The sequence below is a fragment of the Arthrobotrys flagrans genome, assembly GCF_004000055.1.
Source record: "Arthrobotrys flagrans strain CBS H-5679 chromosome Unknown unitig_3, whole genome shotgun sequence".
Classification (NCBI taxonomy): Eukaryota; Fungi; Ascomycota; class Orbiliomycetes; order Orbiliales; family Orbiliaceae; genus Arthrobotrys; species Arthrobotrys flagrans.
The window spans coordinates 3,842,876-3,865,292 of NW_027137547.1; the positions used below are offsets into that span (position 1 = coordinate 3,842,876).

The window sequence follows — 22,417 nt, forward strand, 5'->3', positions numbered from 1 at the left end:
TTTCGAGGACTTCATGTTTGACCAGATGGAAATCATCCATCTCGTCGCTTCAAGGGCAACCGTTATCTTTTGCGAATGATAGCAAAGATTGCACCATTGTGGGTCTCCTGATCAATGTGTCCACCAGCAAACTCATATGCATACCGACATCTGTCGTTCCAGAATTGGCTACAACCAGAACGCAGGTTTATTTAGCTAGGAGTACCTCATATCATGGACGGGTGTAACCAACCAGGATGCTTCGAAATCTGGGTTTCGAAAGTCCTCTTTAGTTCTAATCCTAGATTGAAACAATGTTGGTACACCATTCGCTTGAAGGTCCCAACATTCAAATAAAGCATCAAGGCTGAGGATCGATTCCATAGCATCATGAAACCCTTACAATCTGGCCCAATCTTACGGTGAACTGTGCACTTCTGGGGAATATATCTCTTGTAAGATATAATTCAGAAATGTCCCAACCAGAGGACACGAATTGGGTGCCGCAAGGTAGTTTTTCGTCCTTGGACATCTAAGTAGGTACATGTCCATACATTTCCTACCATTGTGCACGATCCAATCTAGATTAATAAAACAAGTTCATCTGGTCCTGCACTTATTCAGATAGGTACTTACTTAATTTTAACTCCTCTTGTAATCCGTACAACTGCTATCGTATAGTAGACATTGTCGTCGTCGTATATTGTATTATCTGAGGACCAGTCTTGGTCTGCTGGAGTGGTTGCAGCTGGTTGTGTACCGCAACACCACACACCTCAGCTCTTGTATTTGCTTTTCGCCTCTCCAAAATTAATAAGAAACAATCGAACACGCAAAATACACTTCTCCTCACCAAACTTCTAACGACCTCTGCTCCCCACACACCCTCTCACCATCACCATCACCATCACCATAATCATCATCATCATCACCACCATCCTATTCCATCCCGTCTCTACCCTCTCCCCTCTTCTCACGGCCGTTAGAACAAACCTCGAGTCTCGCTCCCTTCCTCTTGCTGAATTCTCCATCTTCTTGGCCCTAGGTATCTAAGTATCAACAACAGCTCTCGCTCACCAGCCAATATAAAACCTCCGACCACCTTGTTGAACGTTTAAGGCCCACCGCCTCAGCAGCAGATATCCATCTCGATACCGTTCTTTCCTCCACCCTTACCTCTATATCTACCCTTCAGTCTTACCAATAGTAGCAGCAGCAGGGTTTAACCTCATAGCTGCTGTCTCGAACCGCCACGACGCAGTCACCTAGTGCAGGACCTGCCGGGTCGTCGACCTCGGCGTCGACGGCCGGTGGAGGGGCGGTTGGTGGTGCCAATCTGTCAAAGATTGTCGTGGCTCAGGTATTCCTTCTTGTTAGTACCATGAAGGAGGATAAATATGAATCACAGGCCAATCAAATCAGACAGGTAAGGCTTCAGGTCGCATGCCGACCTCAGCTGCCCTCCACACTATGCTAGTCATTGGTACTAACCATCTGCTGAACTTAGCTTTGCGAGCAAAATGGCATGGAGGTTTACACCAAACTTATACGTAGACTGATTACTGGAAATGCCCCCACCATCTTCCCAAATATGAGCAGACAAATCGAAAACCCCCATAATTACAAACTATTAGCCGAAGAGGTTCAAAAGGCCTCCGAAAGCACGAGTTTAGCTAAAGATATCGCCGAAGCGATTGCAGGCAATGACGCTGATCTATTCAAAGACTTCGATCTGGCTGGTTTTATGCGGCATTTCAACCTAGATGCACTCGGTCGAAGCGTATTCGCGCTTGGCTTCAAAAACAGTCCGAAGGCAGACCTACGAAACAAAGGTGAGGTCATATATCTTAACATACACCCCAGCGTCAGCAATGGTGTGCTAACAATCTTCGGCCTGTGTAGCCCACGAGATCATCACGAATGCGTTTAGTGCAATGTTAGAGATCCTTGGTAACCCTGCCAAACACGAGAACTGGAACCCATCTCTGATTGCACAATACCTCACCGACTATCTCTCGGAACCTCTCCCATCCTTCTTCGACCTGAACGCTAAACTAAACTTGTCGTACGCCGCACGCGTCAGGTTTAGTTCCTCCACCATACCCGACGAAATACAAGCGGTCACAGAGCCTGTTGAAAAGTTAAGAGGGCAGGAATCTTTGAGGCGCCTCTTCACAATGGCTGGCTCTAATAGCACAAATTCCCTTGACGCTTGCCGAGAGGTCCTCAAAAGGAAGTGGAAAGTAGAATTAAGTGAAGAGGAAGTGGCCGAGATGCTTATCACTATGGCTACTAGCCCCCATCCGACAGACTGGAACCCCGAGATTTTCGTCAAAGCAATCTTGGAAAACAACATTGGGCCAGCATTTGATTGGAATTTGCTGATCGATGTCCTCGATAAACCAGAGTTCGTCATCGAAGACCCCGATGGGCTTTCCCTTCTCATCAAAGGACTGCTCGTTGCAACCCAGAAGGACCCAGACCTCGAGATTTCTAGACTTTGGTCTGGACGGAAGAACAACCCGAAGTCACAACTATCGATAATGAAGGCTCTTCTGAGCCGCAGATTCGAGAGTTTTAATCTGGCTAAGGTTCCTAATCTTCAAAAAATCGTTTCTATCAACGACCAGTTCCAAGATGCACCAGCTAAACTTTCTGCATTGGCTACCACTTACGAGAACCAAAAGCTGAACTCTCTAGGCGCTGTGCAATCCCTCCTTTATCTAGCCGTCGATCGCTCCGTTCCAAAGGACATTAAGATGGAGGCCGGCGCCCTTGTCGACAGGCAGTGGAAGCTCGTTCCCGAACTCTTACTCGTCGGGGCATTTATTGCGGATAAACCTTGGGCACAAGAGCATGAAGGTATCGTCAAACGGCTTTTTGGACTCTTCTTCGAGGGATCGCCCTCTCGCCAACTAGTCTTCTACCTTCTGTGGAGCTACGACAGATTAGGTGTCATGGAACGCTTCATCGAAATATACAGAGGCGATAAACTCAAGGTTACCCGAATATTGGAAATTGCTAAGGAAATCCAAATTCTGTGGGACCTGACTAAGTCCATTGCATATTACGAGCTAGCTCTTGACATTGCCTGCCTGGCTGCGGTTTCGGACGCCCTGAACCTCGAGAAATGGCTTACTGAAATGTTCGCTGAGAATGGAAAAGATTTTATCAACGAGACTCTAGTCTTCCTCGAGACTAGAAGCATGGCGGACTATGAATTCCAACCTTCTGAAACCGAGAAACAAAAAAATCAAGTCAACCTCCATGCTGCTGAAGTTAGCCAGATTCTTGAGGCTTGTGAACAGTCGTAAGGTTCACCCTTCCATTTAATATACTGGCTGCGGCTAACATCTACATGCCCCAGCGAACACTCGGCCCTTGCTACTGCAGAACAAAGGGAGTTTATGGTGTCAGTCCAGCGAAAATGCATTCAATCTTACCCACGTCTAATCAATCTTCGACAAGGCCACGATCACATCATCCTTTCCGCAAACAGAAACAAGAATACTTTCTCTCCGGATGTCGATAAGAAAATGCAGGACTACTACCAGAAGATGTACAGCGGTGAAATCACGATAACAACAATGGTTAAAGACTTACAGCATCTGAAAAAATCTGACACTGTTCAAGATCAGGACCTCTTCGCTTGCATGATACACAGCCTTTTCGACGAGTACACTTGTTATCCTTCCTACCCTATTGAACCGTTAGCCACTACTTCTGTCCTTTTTGGTAGCTTGATAGAGTATCACTTGTTGGAAGGACTTGCCTTGAACGTTGCCCTTGGTATGGTCTTAGATGCCGTCAAGAAACATCCTCCGAGGGACAACATGTATAAGTTTGGGCTCCAGGCTTTGAAGCATTTCCAAACAAGACTACAGGAATGGAGAGGCTTTTGCCAACACCTCACGACAATTCCTGGACTCCAAGATACCGACATCATGGAAATTGCGATGCGAGTGGTTTCATCTGGGGAGGGGCAGAACACATTGAGCGATATAGAACCAGAACCAGAACGGATAGCTTTCCCAGCTCCGGGGCTGACCAACGGGGCAATTGAACCAGCATTGACACCACAGCCAGTGGTTGAGTTCAGAGCCCTCAGACTCGACCGGTCCCCTCAAGATGAGGATTCTTACGAAGAACCCATTGAGCGTGTCCGAGATAAAGTTCTCTTCATCGTCAACAATCTCACCGCCTCAAACCTTGACGTCAAGCTGAAAGAGTTGCAAAGCACCCTCAATGAGAAATCGTACCGTTGGTTTGCAGACTACCTCGTCGTTCAGCGCGCCCGTCTCGAACCTAACAACCACAAACTTTATATCGATTTCATTGAAGGTCTCGGGAGTCGGATACTCCACGCCGAAGTTTTACACGAAACATATCGGAATGCTTTTAATCTTCTCAACAACGAAAACACGGCACTTTCCATCACAGAACGCACGCATCTTAAACATCTCGCCATCTGGCTTGGGAGTATGACTCTCGCAAAGGATAAACCTATCAAACACAAAGTAATCGGATTCAAGGAATTTCTGATCGAAGCATACGATACGCAGCGCCTTGTCATCGCACTTCCCTTTACCTGCAAGGTATTGGAGCAAGCTGCCAGGTCCACAATTTTCAGACCCCCAAATCCTTGGACAATGGCCATACTTCGGCTCCTAGCAGAACTCTATCGGTTTGCTGAGCTGAAGCTCAATCTTAAATTCGAAATTGAGGTTCTTTGCAAGGCCCTTGGAACCGATATCAAGAATGTAGAAGCATCTACAGACCTTCGTGACCGCCCGCCACTTCAAGAAGAGAGTGATACGCTAGTTGATGGGCTGGGTGATTTCGGAGGAATGATGTTCCCAAGAGACGACCGCGCCGACCGTTTCTCGGAAAATGCCATTAACTCCCTCCTCCCCGACCTCCATAACCAAATCGTCATCAACACCACTCTCAACGGCTTCGGGCAGCATCCTAAAGTTAGGAGCATCCTCACTGCAGCGATAGAACGCGCAATCAGGGAAATAATGTCGCCTGTCGTTGAGCGGTCTGTTACTATTGCTGCTATATCAACGAGCCAGCTAATTTTAAAAGACTTTGCTACGGAGCCCAACGAAGAGAAGATGCGTAAGGCCGCTCATAGTATGGTACAAACAATGGCTGGTAGCCTTGCCCTTGTTACTTGCAAGGAACCTCTACGGATGAGCATGTCCAATCATATCCGCCAGCTCCTAGCCAGCAATGGTTACCCCGAGCAAACTTTCGCGGATCAGGCTATTTTGGTTATTGTTAACGACAATTTGGAACTCGCCTCCGCTGTAATCGAAAGGGCCGCCCAAGAGAAGGCCATGCCGGAAATCGATGACAATCTTCAACAAGCCTATGCGGTCCGTCGGTTACACCGCGAACGCGGCAGACAAAACGGTGGCCAACCCTTCACCGATCCAGCCATATCACGATATATGGTGTCCTTACCAGAACCCTTCCGTCTCAAACCTGGAGGGCTTTCCCCGACCCAACTTAATGTTTACGATGACTTCTCGCGCATGCCGCGAGCTTCTAGCGAGGTCACCGCCACCGCTCGTATGTCTCAAGAAGTTATCAGTGACTTCGCTCCAATCGGCCAACCAAGCGAGGGCCCGTCGCCTGTTCCCCTCACCCACCAAAACCTTGCACTCGCCCAGCAACAGCAACAGCAACAACCCCAACAGCGACAAGCTCTACTACCTCCACCATCTATCATATCTCGCCCAGCCCAAAGCCCAGGCGAGATGTTCAAGTCGACGAGGGATCGTATGTTCGTAAGTAAAACCCCATCTGTACCATAAACCCCCTCGATAGCCGCTAAAATATTTTCTAGGAGTTGCTCAATGAGATAGGGGTGTTATTAAAGGAAGTTGCAGCAGAATCTCTAGCCGATATTCCTGAAAGCAGCCACTTGAAGGTTTTAATGAACGACTTTGTCCGCATCGCCGCCGGCTCTCCATTTATGGACAACCTCTGCCTTACCCTGGCTAGTTATTTGTATAAACTGCTATACGAGCGGGCAGAAACGGCCGTCGAAGCAGAGACCTTCGTCTTCTTGCTAGAAAAGCTATGTCAACTATCCCAAAACACCGCACAAGAGGTCATGGCAACTCTCGTCTCCCCAGATAACGAACAATTATTCAACCTCCCTTTCACAAACCTTCTTATCCGCAGCCGCCTCATCACCCTCAGCATGCTAGACGTCACAATCGCTCGTGCCATCGACAACAGGAAGCCGGGTGCAATTGAATTCCTCTCCGGCCTCATTAGAGAAATAGTCCTTGGACCAGACCCCATTGCTCTCAGATCCGACTTCGCTGGTAGCCTCGATAAGCTATTCCACTTTGTTCAACAAGATCCTCAAAATACTGTTGGTCGCTCCCTTCTACAAGAACTTCAGAAGTTCGAGATGCCCCCGGCACCGCCAGAAGAAGAGCACCCCTCAGAAGAAGTTACACTTCGTGATCAGTTAGCTTATATATTTGAGGAATGGGTTCAACTTTGCGATCACCCCGCCACTACCGAGAAAAATTTCGCCGCATTTATCTCGCAACTGTATAACGAAAAAACCCTTGAAGATCAATCTACATCCGCGCTCTTCTTCAGAACTTGTCTTGAGACAGCCGTCGAACATCATGAGAAAGAGATTACGACCGCTGAAGACCCTACTTTTAATAGTGTTTACAATCAGATTGATAGCTTGGCCAAGTTAATAGTTTTACTTGCAAAGTACCATCTTGAAACTGAAGGAGAGAGCGCAAACAAAGCAGAATATCTCAAGGCAATATTCTCTGTCATTATCCTTGTCTTCAATCACCAACACGAAATTATGAACGGAGCGGTTTTCAACCAAAAGGTTTTTTACAGATTGTTTTCTAGTCTATTGTGCGAGTGGCACGAGGTTGAGGGTCAACTTGGTGAATATCAACGACCAATAATGCTGGCTTTCTAGTAAGTCTTTCAGATTAACAAAGTAAAGGTTTTGATTCTAACAATATCTTAGCGACTTGATCATGGCCCTACAACCAGTGTACTATCCTGCATTTGCATTTGCCTGGGCTAGCCTTGTCGCGCATCGTCTATTCGTCCCTAAAATGATTGCTTTGACTGATGACGAAGGATGGAATCTGTATGAGCGAGTACTAGAAAGGCTCCTCCGCTATCTCGGTGGCCTTGTCAAGTCTCCCGAACTTATCGACGAAATCCTTCACTTCTACCGTGGCATTCTACGGTTCCTCCTCGTACTCCATCACGATTTCCCTGACTTCCTGGCTGAATATCACAATTCGATATGCGCGTCAATTCCAACTAATTGCACTCAGCTACGTAATCTCATTTTGAGTGCATTCCCGATTGGATCCAAGGAGTTGCCCGATCCCTTCACACATGGTCTCAAAGTTGATAGACTGCCAGAGATTCGCAAACCGCCTAAGATCGCTTTGCCACATACTTTTGGTGAACGTCTCGCTCAGCTCGAGATCAGAGAAGCCGTCGACAGATGCCTTAACGAGGGACCGAAGGAGGCAGATATCGCACTTATTGCATCCAAGATGACTCTTAAGTCTCCTGGCTTTGACAAAGTCAACGTAGACGACTTTTCGCTTAATAGTCTAGTCATCTATGTTGTTATGCACGCGATATCCGTCGGAGAGAAACGGAACACAGCAGCGTTCATACCACATTCGCCCCACACTACCTTCTTATTCGAGCTCGCACAGGTCTTCAACCCCGAAGGTTTGTAATTCCCCTCAGATCTTATTTGCGAAATTGCCCGATTAACATCATAATAGCTCGATACTTCTTCTTGGGTGCTATGGCCAATCAATTACGTTATCCCAATAGCCATACGCACTTCTTCAGCTGCACCCTCCTTTCCTTGTTCGGGCACGTTAAGGGAACTCCTTACGAACTTGATATCCGTCAACAGATTACTCGTGTTCTCCTTGAGCGCCTCATAGTCCATAGGCCGCACCCATGGGGGCTAATCATCACACTGCTTGAGCTCCTCAAGAACCCAAGCTATGAGTTCTGGAACTTGAGCTTCATTAAGGCAGCACCCGAGGTAGATATCAACCAAGAAATTCTAAAGGCTAAGAATATGACTGACCCGAGATAGATTGAGAAACTCTTCGACGCACTGTTCGCTCATGTCAACCACAGCCCCCAACTTTAATTCTAGCGAATTCAATGCGAGGATGCCATCACAGTCCTCCCCCTTCACCGATGATATATAACTCAATTGTTGAATCTCCCCCTATACTCCATCTCTAGAAGTCCAAAATATTCAAATCTCCCTTTGCTTCTCGTTTTATTGATGACCAAAACTATATCCCGGAGTTTTGCGACGTTCATGGTTATATGGGTATGAGTTTACGGCTCTCTTTTTGTTTCTAGGGTCTTCGTTATTAGAGGTCTTTCTTCTCCCAGCTTCCCCGCATCCATATTTCCAAAGCGAGACCCTCAACTTTCCTCACTTCATCCTTCGCTCCCGGAAGCATTCATCATTTCCTCTCCGTTACTTGGGCTGCATTTTGGATATATGCTTCTCATTTCCACTATCGAGCAGGGATACCTTTTTTTTTTTCCTTATGTGCTCTTTTCCGCGGTATATCATCAAGGGTGTCCAAAAGTAATGGTCTTTAAGTTTTTTTTTTTAATATTCCTTCTTGTATATTCTTTCCAATACGTTCCCACTTCAAGGCTTATAACCTTGAAACTCCTGTCGGATCAGGTTGGCCAACCCACTTTTGCGTATTCCTTACTAGCTAGTCTCCTGTATATCTATCACCTTGAAACCTCCTCCGAAACCCCTATCATTTCCTTTCTTCCTCTTATCGCCCCATCACCTCAAGCCCTATCGCTTCCTCCATCACTACTTCCACACCGTTCATTTGTAATAGCATACAAAACGAAAAGCACCGTCTCCTCTTAGTCGACATTAACTCTTGTCTTAACACTACCATTATCTATCTACGCCTTCAGGAAACCCTTCTCCCTTTACCTGCGGAAACCGTCCGTGCTCCTTTTCACTTCACACTCCTCACAACTTCCTAGCCGCCATAACAAATACCTTTAAACCCTCACCTGCTCTTCGATGATTCCCAATAACGATTAATAGCGATGCTTATCACACCTTAGAAACCTTCGATTTACTCTGTACATAATAAAGCATTCCTGTGGATTTACCCGTTGAAAAGGTCCACAACCTTTTTTCGCCTTTCTTTCGCTTAGTTTATAGGAATAATGACATACCACACTTTCACCTGCACGGTCTCTTAGGCTTAAGCTCTATTTCTCCTTTTGGGAAAAAAAAAAAAAAAACTTCAAATTAACGTAATTAACGTATATTAGATCTATCTATTAGGTACAAAAAATAGAACTCATTAGGTTGTCATTACATGGCCATTAATTCCGTATGTCTTTTTCCAGCATCATATTTCTCCATTCTTTTCATTTCCATGCAGATAAGTATCCCGAGTAAGATCAATCAACTAAGATCTCTTACAAAGTCGGGACCTTACCGTTGCGGAGGTCCTCGTGAGCAGCGCGGGTCTTGGCCTTGAGGGAGTCGAGCTCATCGTAGATAGCCTGAGGAACGGTGCCGAAGAAGGTAGCCTTGTCATCGAGTCCCATGAGGGTAGCCTCCTTGATGAATTTGTCCTTGGTGTTCAAGTCCCTCAAGCCAGCGAATTCAGACTCATCGGTGTTCTTGAGCTTCTCGATGGTTTCGGCAGAGGCACCACGGAATTCAGCCATGCGAACGAAGAAGTCGCGGATGGATGGACGCTCGCCGTCTGGACGACCACCTGGACCTCGTGGACCTCGTGGACCGCCAGGTCCGAAGCGACCGAACCTCCGACCACCTGGACCGCCGCGTCGAGTACCATTGAACTTGGGGAAGCCACCAGGTGGTGGGGTGATTGGCGTGGGGAGAGCGGCCATATCTGGAATAGTTTCGTTCCAGAGGGCGCGGGTAGCCTGGTGGAGCTTCATGTCATTGTCTGCCATCTTCTGGAAGGTCTCATCTGGGATGGACTTGAGGAAGTCGATGCGCTCAGTGGTAGCATTGAAGCGTTCGGCACGGCGGATGGCGAAGTCCTTGGGAGACATCTTAGCCTGACGCTTGGTATACTGCTCATAGAAGTTTTGAGGAACAGCTTCTTCACCGGCAGCGGCGAGGGTTGAGGACTCAGTGCTCATTGGGATGGCAGCAACGCTGGCGGCGAGGAGGACGATAGGAGCGAAGAGAGTGAACTTCATTTTGACTGATATGATATAAAAAAAATATACGAAATGTATAGGTTAAAAAGGAAATGGTCGTGTAATACGGTATACGTTAAAAGACGTTAAAGTGTCGTAAAGAGGAACCTGCCTCGGAATTTTAGAAAAGAAACTTGGGTGGACCGGCCACGGAAAGGTTATGAGATCGATAGGTGAGGATTGTTGATTGCGGTAGTGATGATGTTAGAAGAAAGACTGTCGAGGAGGGAGGACTATCGATCCCTTTTATAATAATTTTCCGAATAGTGACTTCATATCAAGTTAGTTAGACAATCTATCACAGTACATGTCTTAATACATGGAAATATGATCCGGTACACGGTATCTTGAGCCACGATCAAAAAAAGCCATGCATTATGCATGAACGAGTCAAGCTTTCCCAGGAATAGTCTCAAGACCTTGACTCGCCTTCGCTTTGCGTTGCCTGACGTTGGAATTTTCGCAGGGATTTCTGAGGAAGCCGGGGCTTCCCAGACTTCGAATTCGCTTGTTCCCAAAGTTTTTACCATATTCTAACCAATATTCTACTCCAATAATCTCCATCTCGGCGTAAATTTACGACATTGCGCATCTAATTTTCAATGTTTTCTTTGTATTGCGTACGCAAGCACTTCTCGTAACAGCAAAAATAGCAGCGCCTCCCTCGTTCCATACTCGAACGCCTCCGACTTGGTACGGGAAGGGCTGGGTGCCAACCCTGGTTATTCGGGAGCCAGGCCTGACTGAGAAGTCGCAGCCGGCCTCGGCATGCCGAACACGTAACCTAAGCCCCAAAGACGAGCTATTGCCTGAGAATCAAACAGAGCATATCTACGGATCCTTTGATACAAACGTGTTTTTTTGGTCAAGAAAAGGCTTGAAACTTAGGGCATCTAGAAGATGCCGATTACCCGGTCTTGAAAATTTTTATCAGTGAATCAAATTTTTTTTCCTTCTCGAAATCTGTTACAAGTGTAGCAGTCTGCGGTTCGTTTCGACTTTCCCCCCCCCATTTTCATCGAATTGAATTAGTCTTGAAACTCAAAAACGGTATTTTGTCTCGTCTGATATATCCAAGCTGAACGATTCATTACGCAAGCATCCAAGTCTACCTTACCCATAGTTGAGCCATAGGGAAATGAGGCCTTTTAAAAGAAATTCTGACGGTCTAAATTTGATTTCTGGCAACTTGTTAGCATGCCGAATGATTTGATCTTTAACATATAGAGGAGAACAATAATTTCTATGTATTCCGGCCAATCGGTTTCTGCATGCTGTGTTTAATGCTAGTCTCGAGGCCAGACGCCAGCATGCCGGGTTTAATGCCCATCATAGCTATGAATTCATCCCGTAAAAAAAAGGAATCACAATCACCTCGATTTCACTACTATTACTTCCCCAGAGCTCTCTCCGAGGTCGACAGACTGTCGCTTTCCGTGTTTGCCCTTCCCGCCCACGACTCTGCTCTCCACTATCTCTAAGCCTGGTGATGAATCGGAGCTTCTCCCTCCTCTTCTTGCCTGTTTTGTTGGTGAACCATCAACAGGTTCCTTTCCTTTGTCCTTATTCTGCGCGGGGGTTGGCATGACCCCGCCAATCACATATCGGTCCCAATCGTAATAGTTACCCACCCGAGCACCTTTCCTCTGCGGCCGCTGCTTCCGTGGCGATGTTATCCCATATTCAAGCTCCCCAGATACTTCCCACAGCTGCTCTTCAACAGGCTGGGCCTCCCTCTCTGAGCTATTAATAGGAGATTCTCTATAAGTCTCATCGTCTTCTTCCTCCTGATTCGGAGGCACCGAATACTGGCTGAACTGGCTAGCGTTAGTCACGCCCCGCTGTTGGGCTCCCCGTCGGGAATTTTCCTCGCTTCTTGAGTCCGCCATATTTGGTCTTTGTAGCTTTTTAACTCTTGTCCCAAGCTGTAACGACCGTTTTAAAGCCTCCACTGAGATTGGTTCCGCTTCATATTCATCATCACCATCAACAGGAGTGTCGCTTTCAGTCGTGCTGCCGTCGTGTAGCTGTTGGGGCGGTATCGTCGGGCTGATCGTTTGTGATACATGCCTCCGCTGTCGACCCCTTAGAATAGGCAGCGAGTCATCTTCTGTCTCGAGCTCCTCCTCCTCTTCTACTGCTTCTTCTTCGCCTTCGCCTTCTGGTGCGACTGACGGTTGTTCTCTACGATCCAAAGTCGCCGGGCTCTCATCCAACCCAAGCTCTACGCTCTGTGAATCATCGATATCCTCCATATCCACATCCCCAGCCGCACCATCATCCACCATACTGTCCTCAAGTTCACCGTTCAACTCACGCTTCCCAGAATCAACAACCCCACTTGCTCCAAACAACCCCAATTCTAGTAAACCCATCCTTTCTCGCCTTTTCATCCGAACATAGTCTTGCGCCATGCCTTGTAGAAAATCTTGCATTCCGGCCAATTGCCTTTGCGTGGCCTCGTGTGCCTCCTGCCTTGCCTTTCTTTCTGCATCGTAGGCTTTTGACAGTGAGTCACGGAATTCATCTAATTGGGTGAATAAGTCGTATATTTGGGTGGAGAGGATGTCGTGTGCAGAATTAGTATTAGTGGATGGGCGAGAAGGCGATGCAGAAGACCCAACGTGAGGCATTTTCGGATTTTTAACCGTGCCTGGAACGATACCCACACCTGTCAGATTCACGTGCCTACTAATTTTAATGTGTTGACTTTGTGGTATTTTGTTCCCACCGGCAAAAAGACTTACGATTCACCGATGGCGGGGAAATTTGGAGGTCGTTTTGGAGACGCCGCTTTTTTGCGGATCGCGGGGTGGGAAGTTCAGGCATTGTAGAATATGGGGGGGTTTTTTTTTTCTTCAGCATGAAAGGCTGCAAGAATCGTATTTCGACGGGCTTGGATTCTGAATAGAAGGTATGTGAACGTGAGAAGGTGGCAAGCACATGGACGCATGCGATCAGGCAATCCATTGTTTATATATCGGCTGCGAGATTTGATGCCTGCACAAACATTCGCGGGGCCAACGGTCGTCATGCCTACAAACAATGCCAGATATTTTCAAGGAATTTGAAATTATAAAAGAATAAAGACTTCCACAGAATCTAATCTGAAAGAAAATTACCATAAAGGCTAAATCTGGTTGTTGTATGGGGTCGTTGCATATTTACAGGTATTTTGTACAACGTTGCTAGAGGTTTGGTAAAGAAGCAAACTAATGGTATTTGAAATAATTGCTTTGCTCGAAGGCGCTCCGATTCGGGTTTCGGCTTATGTGAGGGTGTATTTGGGTCCTTCGCCGCCCTGAGGAGTTTGCCAGTTGATATCTTGGGAGGGTGCCTTGATATCACAGGTTTTGCAGTGAATGCAGTTTTGGGAGTTCTAGGTTTTAGGCGTTAAATTTGCTCCATCCGGTAATGAAAATTAGAAGAAGGAAATGAAACTTACGATCTGAAATCGGACTCCGATGTCCTTTGTCTCATCTTCGACATACTCATATACACCCGCTGGGCAGAATCTATTCTCCACACCCTTGAACTTCGGCCATTCTTTTTCCGCATGCTTGTCCCAGTCCTTTACCTGCAAGTGAACCGGTTGGTCTTCTTCGTGGTTTGTTCCAGTCCGGCTGACGGATGTCAAGATATCAAAGCTGATTTTCCCATCTGGTTTGGGGTACTCGATCTTTTTACATTCGGCAGCGGGTTTAGTCGCCGCCCAGTCGGGTTTGGGGTGGTGAAGAGTCCATGGGACCTTGCCTCTGAATACAAATGCTTCGATGCCGGAGTACATTATTCCACCGTATAGACCGAGTGGTGTGTGGAATGCCGGGCGCATGTTTCTAACCTCCTTGAGTTCTTTCCATATCGAAGAGTTCTTGATTGCTTCGGAGTACGAGTAAAGCATCACGGCACCCTCCGAGTCGCTTGACTCTGTTAGAGCGGAGTAAGTCGCTTCAGCTGCAAGAACGCCAGATTTCATGGACGTGTGTGTCCCTTTAATCTTGGGAAGATTGAGAAACCCGGCCGTGTCACCGATTAAAGCACCACCGGGGAAGATAAGTTCGGGGATAGACTATATTTCGAGTTAGCATCTCATACTAAATTAGAGCAAAGGAAGACCGCCGTGGGTAGCATACCTGGAAACCACCTTCGTTGAGCGCCCTGGCAGCGTACGAGATACACGTGCCGCCCTCGAGCACATTTTTAAACAGCGGGTGGTGCTTCATCCTTTGGAACTCTTGGAATGGTGAAAGATATGGATTTGGATAATCCAGGCCCACCACCAACCCTATGCTGACCATGTTCTCCCCGAAATGGTACATCCAAGCCCCGCCGTATGTATCTTTCGGCAAAGGCCATCCCATACTGTGCACCACCTCTCCTTTCTTAAACTTCTCCGGCTGGATTTCCCATACTTCTTTCACACCTAACCCGTATGTCTGCGGCTCTGAATCCTTCCTCAAACCGAATTTCTTACACAGCTTCTTCGTTAAGCTTCCATGGCAGCCCTCTCCGAAAAGTGTTACTCTCGCATGGAACTCCATCCCTCGCTCGAACGAATCCTTCGGTTTCCCATCTCTTCCAATACCCAAATCATTAGTAGCAACACCCTTCACCGATCCGTCCTCATTATATAGAACCTCCGATGCCGCAAAGCCTGGGAAAACCTCGACACCCAATTCTTCCGCACGCTCAGCAAGCCATTTGACCAATTCGTTCAAACTGACAATGTAATTCCCATGATTCCTCATCTGCGGCGGTTCGGGTAACGGAATTGCCATCGTCTTTGTCAGAAACCTCATTTTATCTCCCGTACATTCTGTAGCCCAAGTAAATCTATTTGGATTTTCCTCAGACAGCCAGTCCGGAAAGAGCTCATTGAGCACATGCGGTTCAATGACAGCTCCGGAGACCGTATGCGCACCCATATCGCCCGCCTTTTCGAGCAAGAGGACACGGAAGTCCTCATTTCCAGCCTCATTGGCCAATTGTTTCAGACGAATGGCAGCAGCAAGGCCTGCAGGACCACCGCCGACAATGCAAACGTCGACTTCATCGGATTCTCGAGGTTGTGAAAGGTATTCGGCGAGTTCCGGGTCTTCGTCCTCCTGTTCAGGGAATTGCCGGCGCGGAGAAGTGGTGAAAAACCGACGTTGCGGACATTGTGCAAAATTCGACGTTATACTATGGCGAGAAAGTGTCGAGTGTGTCGGTCGGGTGAGTAATGGTGATGTTGTCGAAGCTGTGGAGAGGACTGTAACTCGGGAAGTCAGGGTGGAGCTGTGTGGACGGATGTCCCTGCAGGCGATACGAACTGCCCGTTTCGAAGCCATAGCTACTGTGTTTGATAGTAATTAAATTAAATTAAAGCAACACTGTGAGCGGCCAGCAATGGCGGTCACCCTACTGTCAGAAGATATTGAGAGAAGGGGAGAGAAGGGTATCAATTAATGGGCCATTCCGGGCTACTTGCGCTGGGCCATGTGAAGAATCAAGCTGGGAAAAAAAGAGACATGTGCGCCCAGGGCAGGGCTGGATCGTGTGGCCGTAGTAATATCTGGCCTGCGATTCGGCGAACAACCGACCGGTAGCCTACAGCAATGACATCGTTTCGGCTTAAGCTTAACATATAACCTTGGCTTCGGATCTAGCTTGTGGGGAATGACTTCGAAGATCCGACCTGTGTCAGATATGAAAATATGATATGGTACCGGACCGACTGCGAACAGTAGTATATAGATGTACGCAATTGATTAAATTGCAACTGCAATCTTCTATCGCATCGTAATAACATAGCCAGCCTCCAATTCCGCCCGCAATATCGTCTTCGCCAAATGCCGCCGTGAAATTCACGTCCTTGGGCCTTTGCTAGCCGACGCCGGATTCGAAAATAACACAGGCTCAACACGGGCGGGATCTGGACTATTTAAAGTCTCATATTCTTAGCCACATTTCTTACAATTTAAGCTCATACTTAAGTGTTCACAGCTTGGAACATTAGATTTAATCCGGCGGTTCGTGCTTAGCGGGCCGGTGGGTCCTTGCTATTATAAACATCCTAATGAAGGTTGAAATTACCTTTTATCTCTTCCTCTTTTCTTCACTTTTGCATCATCCACAAAATTATTTTCTTTCCTCATCATTCGTTTCGTCGCCATCTTCCAAATACCCACCCCCTTCATAACAATATCGATAATCACAGGCATGATCATATATTTCACCCTAGAACGTACCTCCTCGCCTGCTTCACGATAGCGGCCTGGTAGACGCCATGATATCAGCATCAAATATCATGAATACCATATCTGTAGCCATCGGACGCGAGTATTCGGCTGGCTTCCATTGCTGATGCGTTGACAAAACGGCATCTAGGGCATGAAGGTAGCTATGGCAAAGCTCACAGCTTTGCCTTACTCTTTCCCCTCTATCACCTTACCGAAGAGCCAACACGAACGAGGGGAAAGATCGAGGGTTCTCGTAGTTCGGGCGAATTTCACCCCTTCTAGGGACATACCCGGCTGGTAAGAGAAAACCGATGGCTTGCAAAAGAAGCGGTTTTACTTATGCCGACACTGCAATCACTTACTACCATCAAAAAAAGGTTTTCCGACTCACACCTACCAACTTACCTGCCCAACAATCCTCCCCATCATGGACTCGTGGCTATACTCTACATCCTTCCATATATCATTAAAAACCGGCTGGCAATAGGAGCGTACCGGGGCCTCGAAAATATTAATATACTCTAAAATTGTGGACCTAACACATCAACATATAATCTAGTAAATCAATATTAACCCCAGATATCAACACCACCGAACATATTAACACGGGTTATCTAAGCATATTGAACACGGTGAGGTCCCATGCGACCATGTCGCCAAACTAGAGAATAAGCCATGGCCATAGAGCTATACAAAACATATCCGGCGTCATTCACCATAATCTCTAGACTTTGACGCCACGGAGAGAGCCAGCACCCAAACTCACGGAAACTCCGCCATGGAACCTACGATAAGACCAACCCGAAACAGATGGCGGTGGCCCCGAAGCTAGGCAGTGTGGGTGTTGAGAAGTACAACAAGGGCGTGGATGTTATATATGGACTTCGTGTAACCGGGCAATAACGCTAACTTCGCAGCTCTGTAATCCACAATCATCATGTATTCACTCAAAGAAGCAAGAGATGGCATTACGTGGACCCAAACCGGGATAGAATGGTATGTGAGCTCCCCGTCCCGAGCTAGCCGGGGCCTAACTTAAAATCAGCCAAGGCTCTTCATAACGAAAGCTACATATATGTTAACACAGAACTTGGGTCCAGGGAAGTAGTGCACGCAATATGTTCGCGAACCCGGGGTTACCTACCGGAGTCATTGCTAGACTAGGAAGCGCTAGATCTTTTTTGATGCCATCATTTTAGACCACATGGCCATCGACTATATCATTCCATCCTCGACCGTGGGATGAAAGAAGAAGAAGCACAGAAATTACCGAAACACGACAATATATACCACCCTCTTCCAACCCCCCAACCGGAGCGTCATATCCAAAACCTAAAAGAAAAGGTAAACATGTGCTACGAACGAGATCGTTCATACAATCGTGAAATATATCCTAGCACTACACGACGGAATACCGACCACCCTCACCAAAATGACATAAAACATCATCATCAAAACATCTAGGCCGCAAAACCATCGAAACCAGATGATCGAATACCGAAGGAGCATTTAAACTATATGCTACCATCATCCATACGACAAGACAGCATATCATCTATCCCGAGCTCCAATAAACAACAAGCCCGAGAAAGCTAAGAGAAAAAGTCAACCCTCCGTAAACCGGACGCAGGGACCATTGGCAGATCACATCTGGTCCATGTGATCGGAGGATAACCAAAGAAGCCAATATCTAAAACATCCACCTCATTTATACCGGGCAACCGGAGGCCTCAAGACGGTGATCCGGCCAAGCCCACCATTACAGCAACCTGATGCGAAACTGCAGCATGAAGAACAATTAAACAAAAACAAAGATGATATTCTCGCAACTGCTTAACCCACCCGACCGATATAATACAAAACTCGAGGTTCGATAAACTACCGAAGTATATCACAAAATAACGACAGAGGTAAAATAAAAACAAAGTATTCGGGGGGGAAACTGATTCACTACCATCCTTGGCTAAGATGGTATTGCAGCCTAAGCTAGAGCTCCCAAAGATCATGAAGGCATGCAAAGAGTTTGAACCCGGGTATGACCTCTGCGCGGTGGTATATCAGGAAGATACGATCTTCGATGGATCGTTGGGTATGCGGCCTGTATAATTTGCAGAAAAACAAGGATGTGGATCTAGGCTTCACTTAACAGAATCCAGCCTTATGCCAGGAAATTTACTTGTGCACAATGCAGGATGACATGTCACAAAAGATACTTCATGTAGATTTGGAAGTTGCAAGTCACTTAATGAGAGTTACTACTAATGCACATGATTGAGTGAAGCTTCTAAGGGAAAATTTTTCAAATGTTTTTTTAATACTCCATTTGTTCCTGTTTTGTTCAGCGGACCACCCGATTAAAATGAGGGTTTGGGTTCCTAAAAGCGCTTCTCGCCATTCACGCTAGTAGTAAAAAGAAAAGTAAAAAGTATTACACAAAATCTTTCTTGTCCTCGCTGCTTCGAGATCTCGAAGATCTTTTTTTTCTCCGCCTCTGCAATTTGCTCTTTCGTAACAGTAAAGTGATTAGGAGGGGAGTGGGTATCATGTTTGTAAAAACGGGTGAGCGGACGGAGGGAGGGAGGCTACGTCCAGATATTGTCGAAGGGTTTGGATAAGGAGAAATACAGATTAGAAAAAGAAATGGAAAATTACGGAACTTGCACTTCTTAGGATCAGTCTAAAGTGAAATATAGAATGCCCGTCCTTTAAGAAAAACACAGCAACCCTCCGTTTAACAAAAAAAAAAAAAAAAAAAAAAAAAAAAAGACGGGAATGAGAAAGGTGTGTGATTAGAAGTGAGAGGGTTAGGTGTATCGAGGAGAAAAGTGTATAAAACCCGGAAAAACAAGAACCACCCCCGGGGATAGAAAAAGGTGTAAATCAGAACGCCGTTAAGTGCGAACGGAACGAGAAAAAAGCAGATAACACCAGGAATGCATGGACTGTGCAGTGCGAACCGCACAAAAGGAAAAATATGGCTTACGAACCACGTTTCCATTATCGGGTACTGAACGTATTATTTTCAGTGCCTCTGTATATGAAGCTTTTTTGTTTCTTTGTGATGGGGAAAGTGGGAGAGGGAAGGGTATGTGTGTCATGAATTCATAATAAAAATACAACCGAGCCCAAAGGTTGGACCGAGTAAATGACTGCGATGCTCCTCCACCGCAAGACCCATCGAGGTTGTCTTTTTAAACCTTTCGGAAATCTACGGGAGAATGTTAGAGATGGGCCTAATAATGAAGGGAAGAGGAACAGGAAGCATACCCGACAACACAGGATAGATCATCTCGAAGGCCTGATAAATTTCTTCTCTGACCTTGGCACCTGTCAAGACGATCTTGCCCGAAACGAAGATGAGAAGAACGATCTTCGGCTTGATCATACGATAGATAAGACCAGGGAACAATTCAGGTTCGTAGGAACTAAAGTGGTGATGGCGGCTAGCCAACCCCTCTAAGCGGATAGGGAACTTGATATCGCAGGACCCGACGATGTTTTGAATCTTGAAGTCCGTGAACTTGGCGTTAAAGCCTAGCTTCTGGATGATTCGAGCGTATTTTCGAGACGCAAGCTTGGAATCGTCCTCTGATTTGGCGCCGGTGACGACCATTTTTCCAGAGGCGAAGATAAGAGCTGTGGTTTTAGGCTCGCGGATACGCATGATGACAGCGGCGAAACGCTAATGACGGTATAAGTGTAAGCATGAATTTGGAGCAAAGGTAATTCATGCTGGGCCCACGAGGAGCCTATGAGAGTGCAAAATATGTACCTTTGGATTGTACTCAGCGTTTCGAGCATGAAGAGCAATAGTCTTCAAGTCGAGACGGCAGTCCAAATTGACGGTTGCAACGATATTTCTTCACGCGAGGAAAATAAATTTAAGCATATAGTCTTTCAAGACAACTACCATCTCCCAAGTCCACAACCCCTAGGCAACGAGCAGGATGGTACTTACTGCAAAGTCGGGACGATTCCGCTGACGCCGTTTGAGGGTGTAGCGGCTGGCGTCGCAGGAGTTTGAACGGTATTCCCAGCAGCTGAAGGATCCGGGTTGGAATCCGACTTCTGCATGGAGCGTTCGGTCTCAGTCGACGGCGGCGTGAGATCACCAGCACCGCCGGGGAAGGAGAGAGAAGAAGGGCCGGTGAAGGCCTTAGCTTGCAATGGGGTTGCGGGATGTGTAGTGAGGCTCTCCATGCTGGGCAGTAGAGACGTCAGGATACGTGATTGTTGGTGATGAGGGGAGGAAGATTCCGTGAACGAGCTATTGATTAAATAATTAGCACTTGATGGACGCGACAACGCACTAGCACAACCAATTGCCATGACAGCGGGGCACCCCACATTTTCCATAGTAACAACTGCGTCGCAGCAGATGCAGAGATATGAAAGATGACATGATGCCAAGGAAATTATGTGAAATGAAATAGAAGGCAAGTGAATAGGAGAGAAAAAGGAAAGAAAGGAAAAGAGGGTATCAAGAGATCTGGGGAAAGATTTGGTGAAAATGCTTACCTAGAGGAGAAAGAACAACTAAATGGTTCCCCTTGATAGTTCGTCACGCGGCAGACAGATACCAAATGGCTGGGCGAAAATTGGCGGATTCAAATCACAATGTTTCTCAAGAAACCCTTTTCGAAAGGCGACGACAGACGGAAGTAGTAAAAGTAGTAATAGAGGGAAAAGGACGAGGACTTCGACGATAATGAGGATGGAGAGGACAGGACGTGAAATTCTCGGAGGATATCCTTATTTGGTTTCTTTTTTTTTTTTTCTCTATCTGCAAAGGAAATATAACGAATTTGCTTGCAAAATGCAGCAACAGGATTCTTCTATCTGGAGGTATCGCAAAAAAGAAAAGGAATAAAATGGCACTGAACAGCAGCAAAAAGTGGTATCAATGAATCGAATATAACAAATCGTCGACGATGGAAAGATCGTGATGATTCGTGGCAGTCCAGTTAGGCAGGCAAGCCTCAATCAAGCCTACAGTTGGTTAGAGGGTATATAATAATTTTTCTAAATAATATAAAATATAAAAGAGGTGTAAAGGAGTGAGATTGTCGTCTCGAGCTTTTATACACCCACGTGGCCTGGCGCTAGCAACAAGCCTTGAGGTTCAGCGTGATGTGTTGCGGAACGTATATGTAGCGAGAACAAGAATCAAACTGACAAACGGAGTGCCAGTCACTTGATCTCTGCGTGGTGGATGTGTTGTGATGAATGTGTTGAGTGTGTTGTGTTGTTTTGTTAAGGAAGGGCCTCCCTTTTCTTCGTTCGGACAGGAAAAATGGTATTTTTTTGAAGGGGGAAGAGCTGGACTATTTATACTCCCGGTCTTTGACCATACAAAGGCACAGTCATTTACCAGCTCAGATCCTCGCTCCCACACCACCGCATTGGCCCCGGTTACGAAAATGCCTATCGGAAAAAGAAACTTCATCTGGAAGAAGAAAATAATTGGCTCCCGGCCAGACCTGGAACCTCCACCGCCTTATCATCGCCTCCCTGGGCCTTGCTTTTTCAGCTCCGCTGTGGCTCTTGGCCTCTCGTTCTCATATTTCTGATGCTCCTCCTAACCCCCCCTGACAGAGACCGGCATCAAGGGGGACAAGCCTTCTCGCCCAGCTCTTCAAAGGAATGTTGCAGAAGGCGATCGAGCAGAAATCCTTGATTCTGGCCAGCCTGGTCAAATCACACTGCGTGGATTGGCGGCGCAGTGCCCAAAAAGAACCAATTTCTTGGCGCCCTTGATGGTTCTGTTTTGGTACCATCCTTCAAGTCAAGTCTCACCTCCGAGGCGCTTTCTTTCTCTCCCGTTCGACCTCTTCTTCTCCCGACTGATTCATCTGTTTATTCATACATTCGGTCACTTCGCTCGACTTTTTGTCGACATTTATTCGACGCTAATCACAAGCACTGACTCTCCTTTC

The 22,417-nt window shown here is 46.7% G+C and overlaps 6 protein-coding genes across 6 annotated transcripts; 1 reads left to right on the top strand and 5 right to left on the bottom strand.

The window, feature by feature from the left end:
- Positions 1 to 62: 62 nt before the first annotated feature.
- DFL_002493 (uncharacterized protein) lies at positions 63 to 363 on the bottom strand (the record flags this gene model as incomplete). Its single annotated transcript, XM_067631288.1, has 2 exons — positions 63 to 168; positions 233 to 363. The coding sequence occupies 2 exons, from the start codon at positions 361 to 363 to the stop codon at positions 63 to 65; spliced, it is 237 nt and encodes a 78-aa protein (XP_067493848.1).
- A 997-nt stretch (positions 364 to 1,360) lies between these two features.
- DFL_002494 (uncharacterized protein) lies at positions 1,361 to 8,173 on the top strand (the record flags this gene model as incomplete). Its single annotated transcript, XM_067631289.1, has 8 exons — positions 1,361 to 1,405; positions 1,487 to 1,811; positions 1,882 to 3,289; positions 3,347 to 5,774; positions 5,834 to 6,951; positions 7,004 to 7,734; positions 7,791 to 8,062; positions 8,117 to 8,173. 8 exons carry the CDS (start codon positions 1,361 to 1,363, stop codon positions 8,171 to 8,173), a joined length of 6,384 nt encoding a protein of 2,127 aa, XP_067493849.1.
- A 1,328-nt stretch (positions 8,174 to 9,501) lies between these two features.
- On the bottom strand, positions 9,502 to 10,260 carry DFL_002495 (uncharacterized protein; the record flags this gene model as incomplete). The annotated part of the gene is made up of 1 exon (XM_067631290.1): positions 9,502 to 10,260. One exon carries the CDS (start codon positions 10,258 to 10,260, stop codon positions 9,502 to 9,504), a length of 759 nt encoding a protein of 252 aa, XP_067493850.1.
- A 1,370-nt stretch (positions 10,261 to 11,630) lies between these two features.
- On the bottom strand, positions 11,631 to 13,089 carry DFL_002496 (uncharacterized protein; the record flags this gene model as incomplete). Its single annotated transcript, XM_067631291.1, has 2 exons — positions 11,631 to 12,913; positions 13,008 to 13,089. The coding sequence occupies 2 exons, from the start codon at positions 13,087 to 13,089 to the stop codon at positions 11,631 to 11,633; spliced, it is 1,365 nt and encodes a 454-aa protein (XP_067493851.1).
- A 439-nt stretch (positions 13,090 to 13,528) lies between these two features.
- DFL_002497 (uncharacterized protein) lies at positions 13,529 to 15,590 on the bottom strand (the record flags this gene model as incomplete). Its single annotated transcript, XM_067631292.1, has 3 exons — positions 13,529 to 13,639; positions 13,706 to 14,329; positions 14,394 to 15,590. The coding sequence occupies 3 exons, from the start codon at positions 15,588 to 15,590 to the stop codon at positions 13,529 to 13,531; spliced, it is 1,932 nt and encodes a 643-aa protein (XP_067493852.1).
- Positions 15,591 to 19,672: 4,082 nt separating this feature from the next.
- DFL_002498 (uncharacterized protein) lies at positions 19,673 to 21,848 on the bottom strand (the record flags this gene model as incomplete). The annotated part of the gene is made up of 6 exons (XM_067631293.1): positions 19,673 to 19,689; positions 19,749 to 20,163; positions 20,254 to 20,341; positions 20,440 to 20,748; positions 21,000 to 21,068; positions 21,835 to 21,848. 6 exons carry the CDS (start codon positions 21,846 to 21,848, stop codon positions 19,673 to 19,675), a joined length of 912 nt encoding a protein of 303 aa, XP_067493853.1.
- Positions 21,849 to 22,417: the final 569 nt, after the last annotated feature.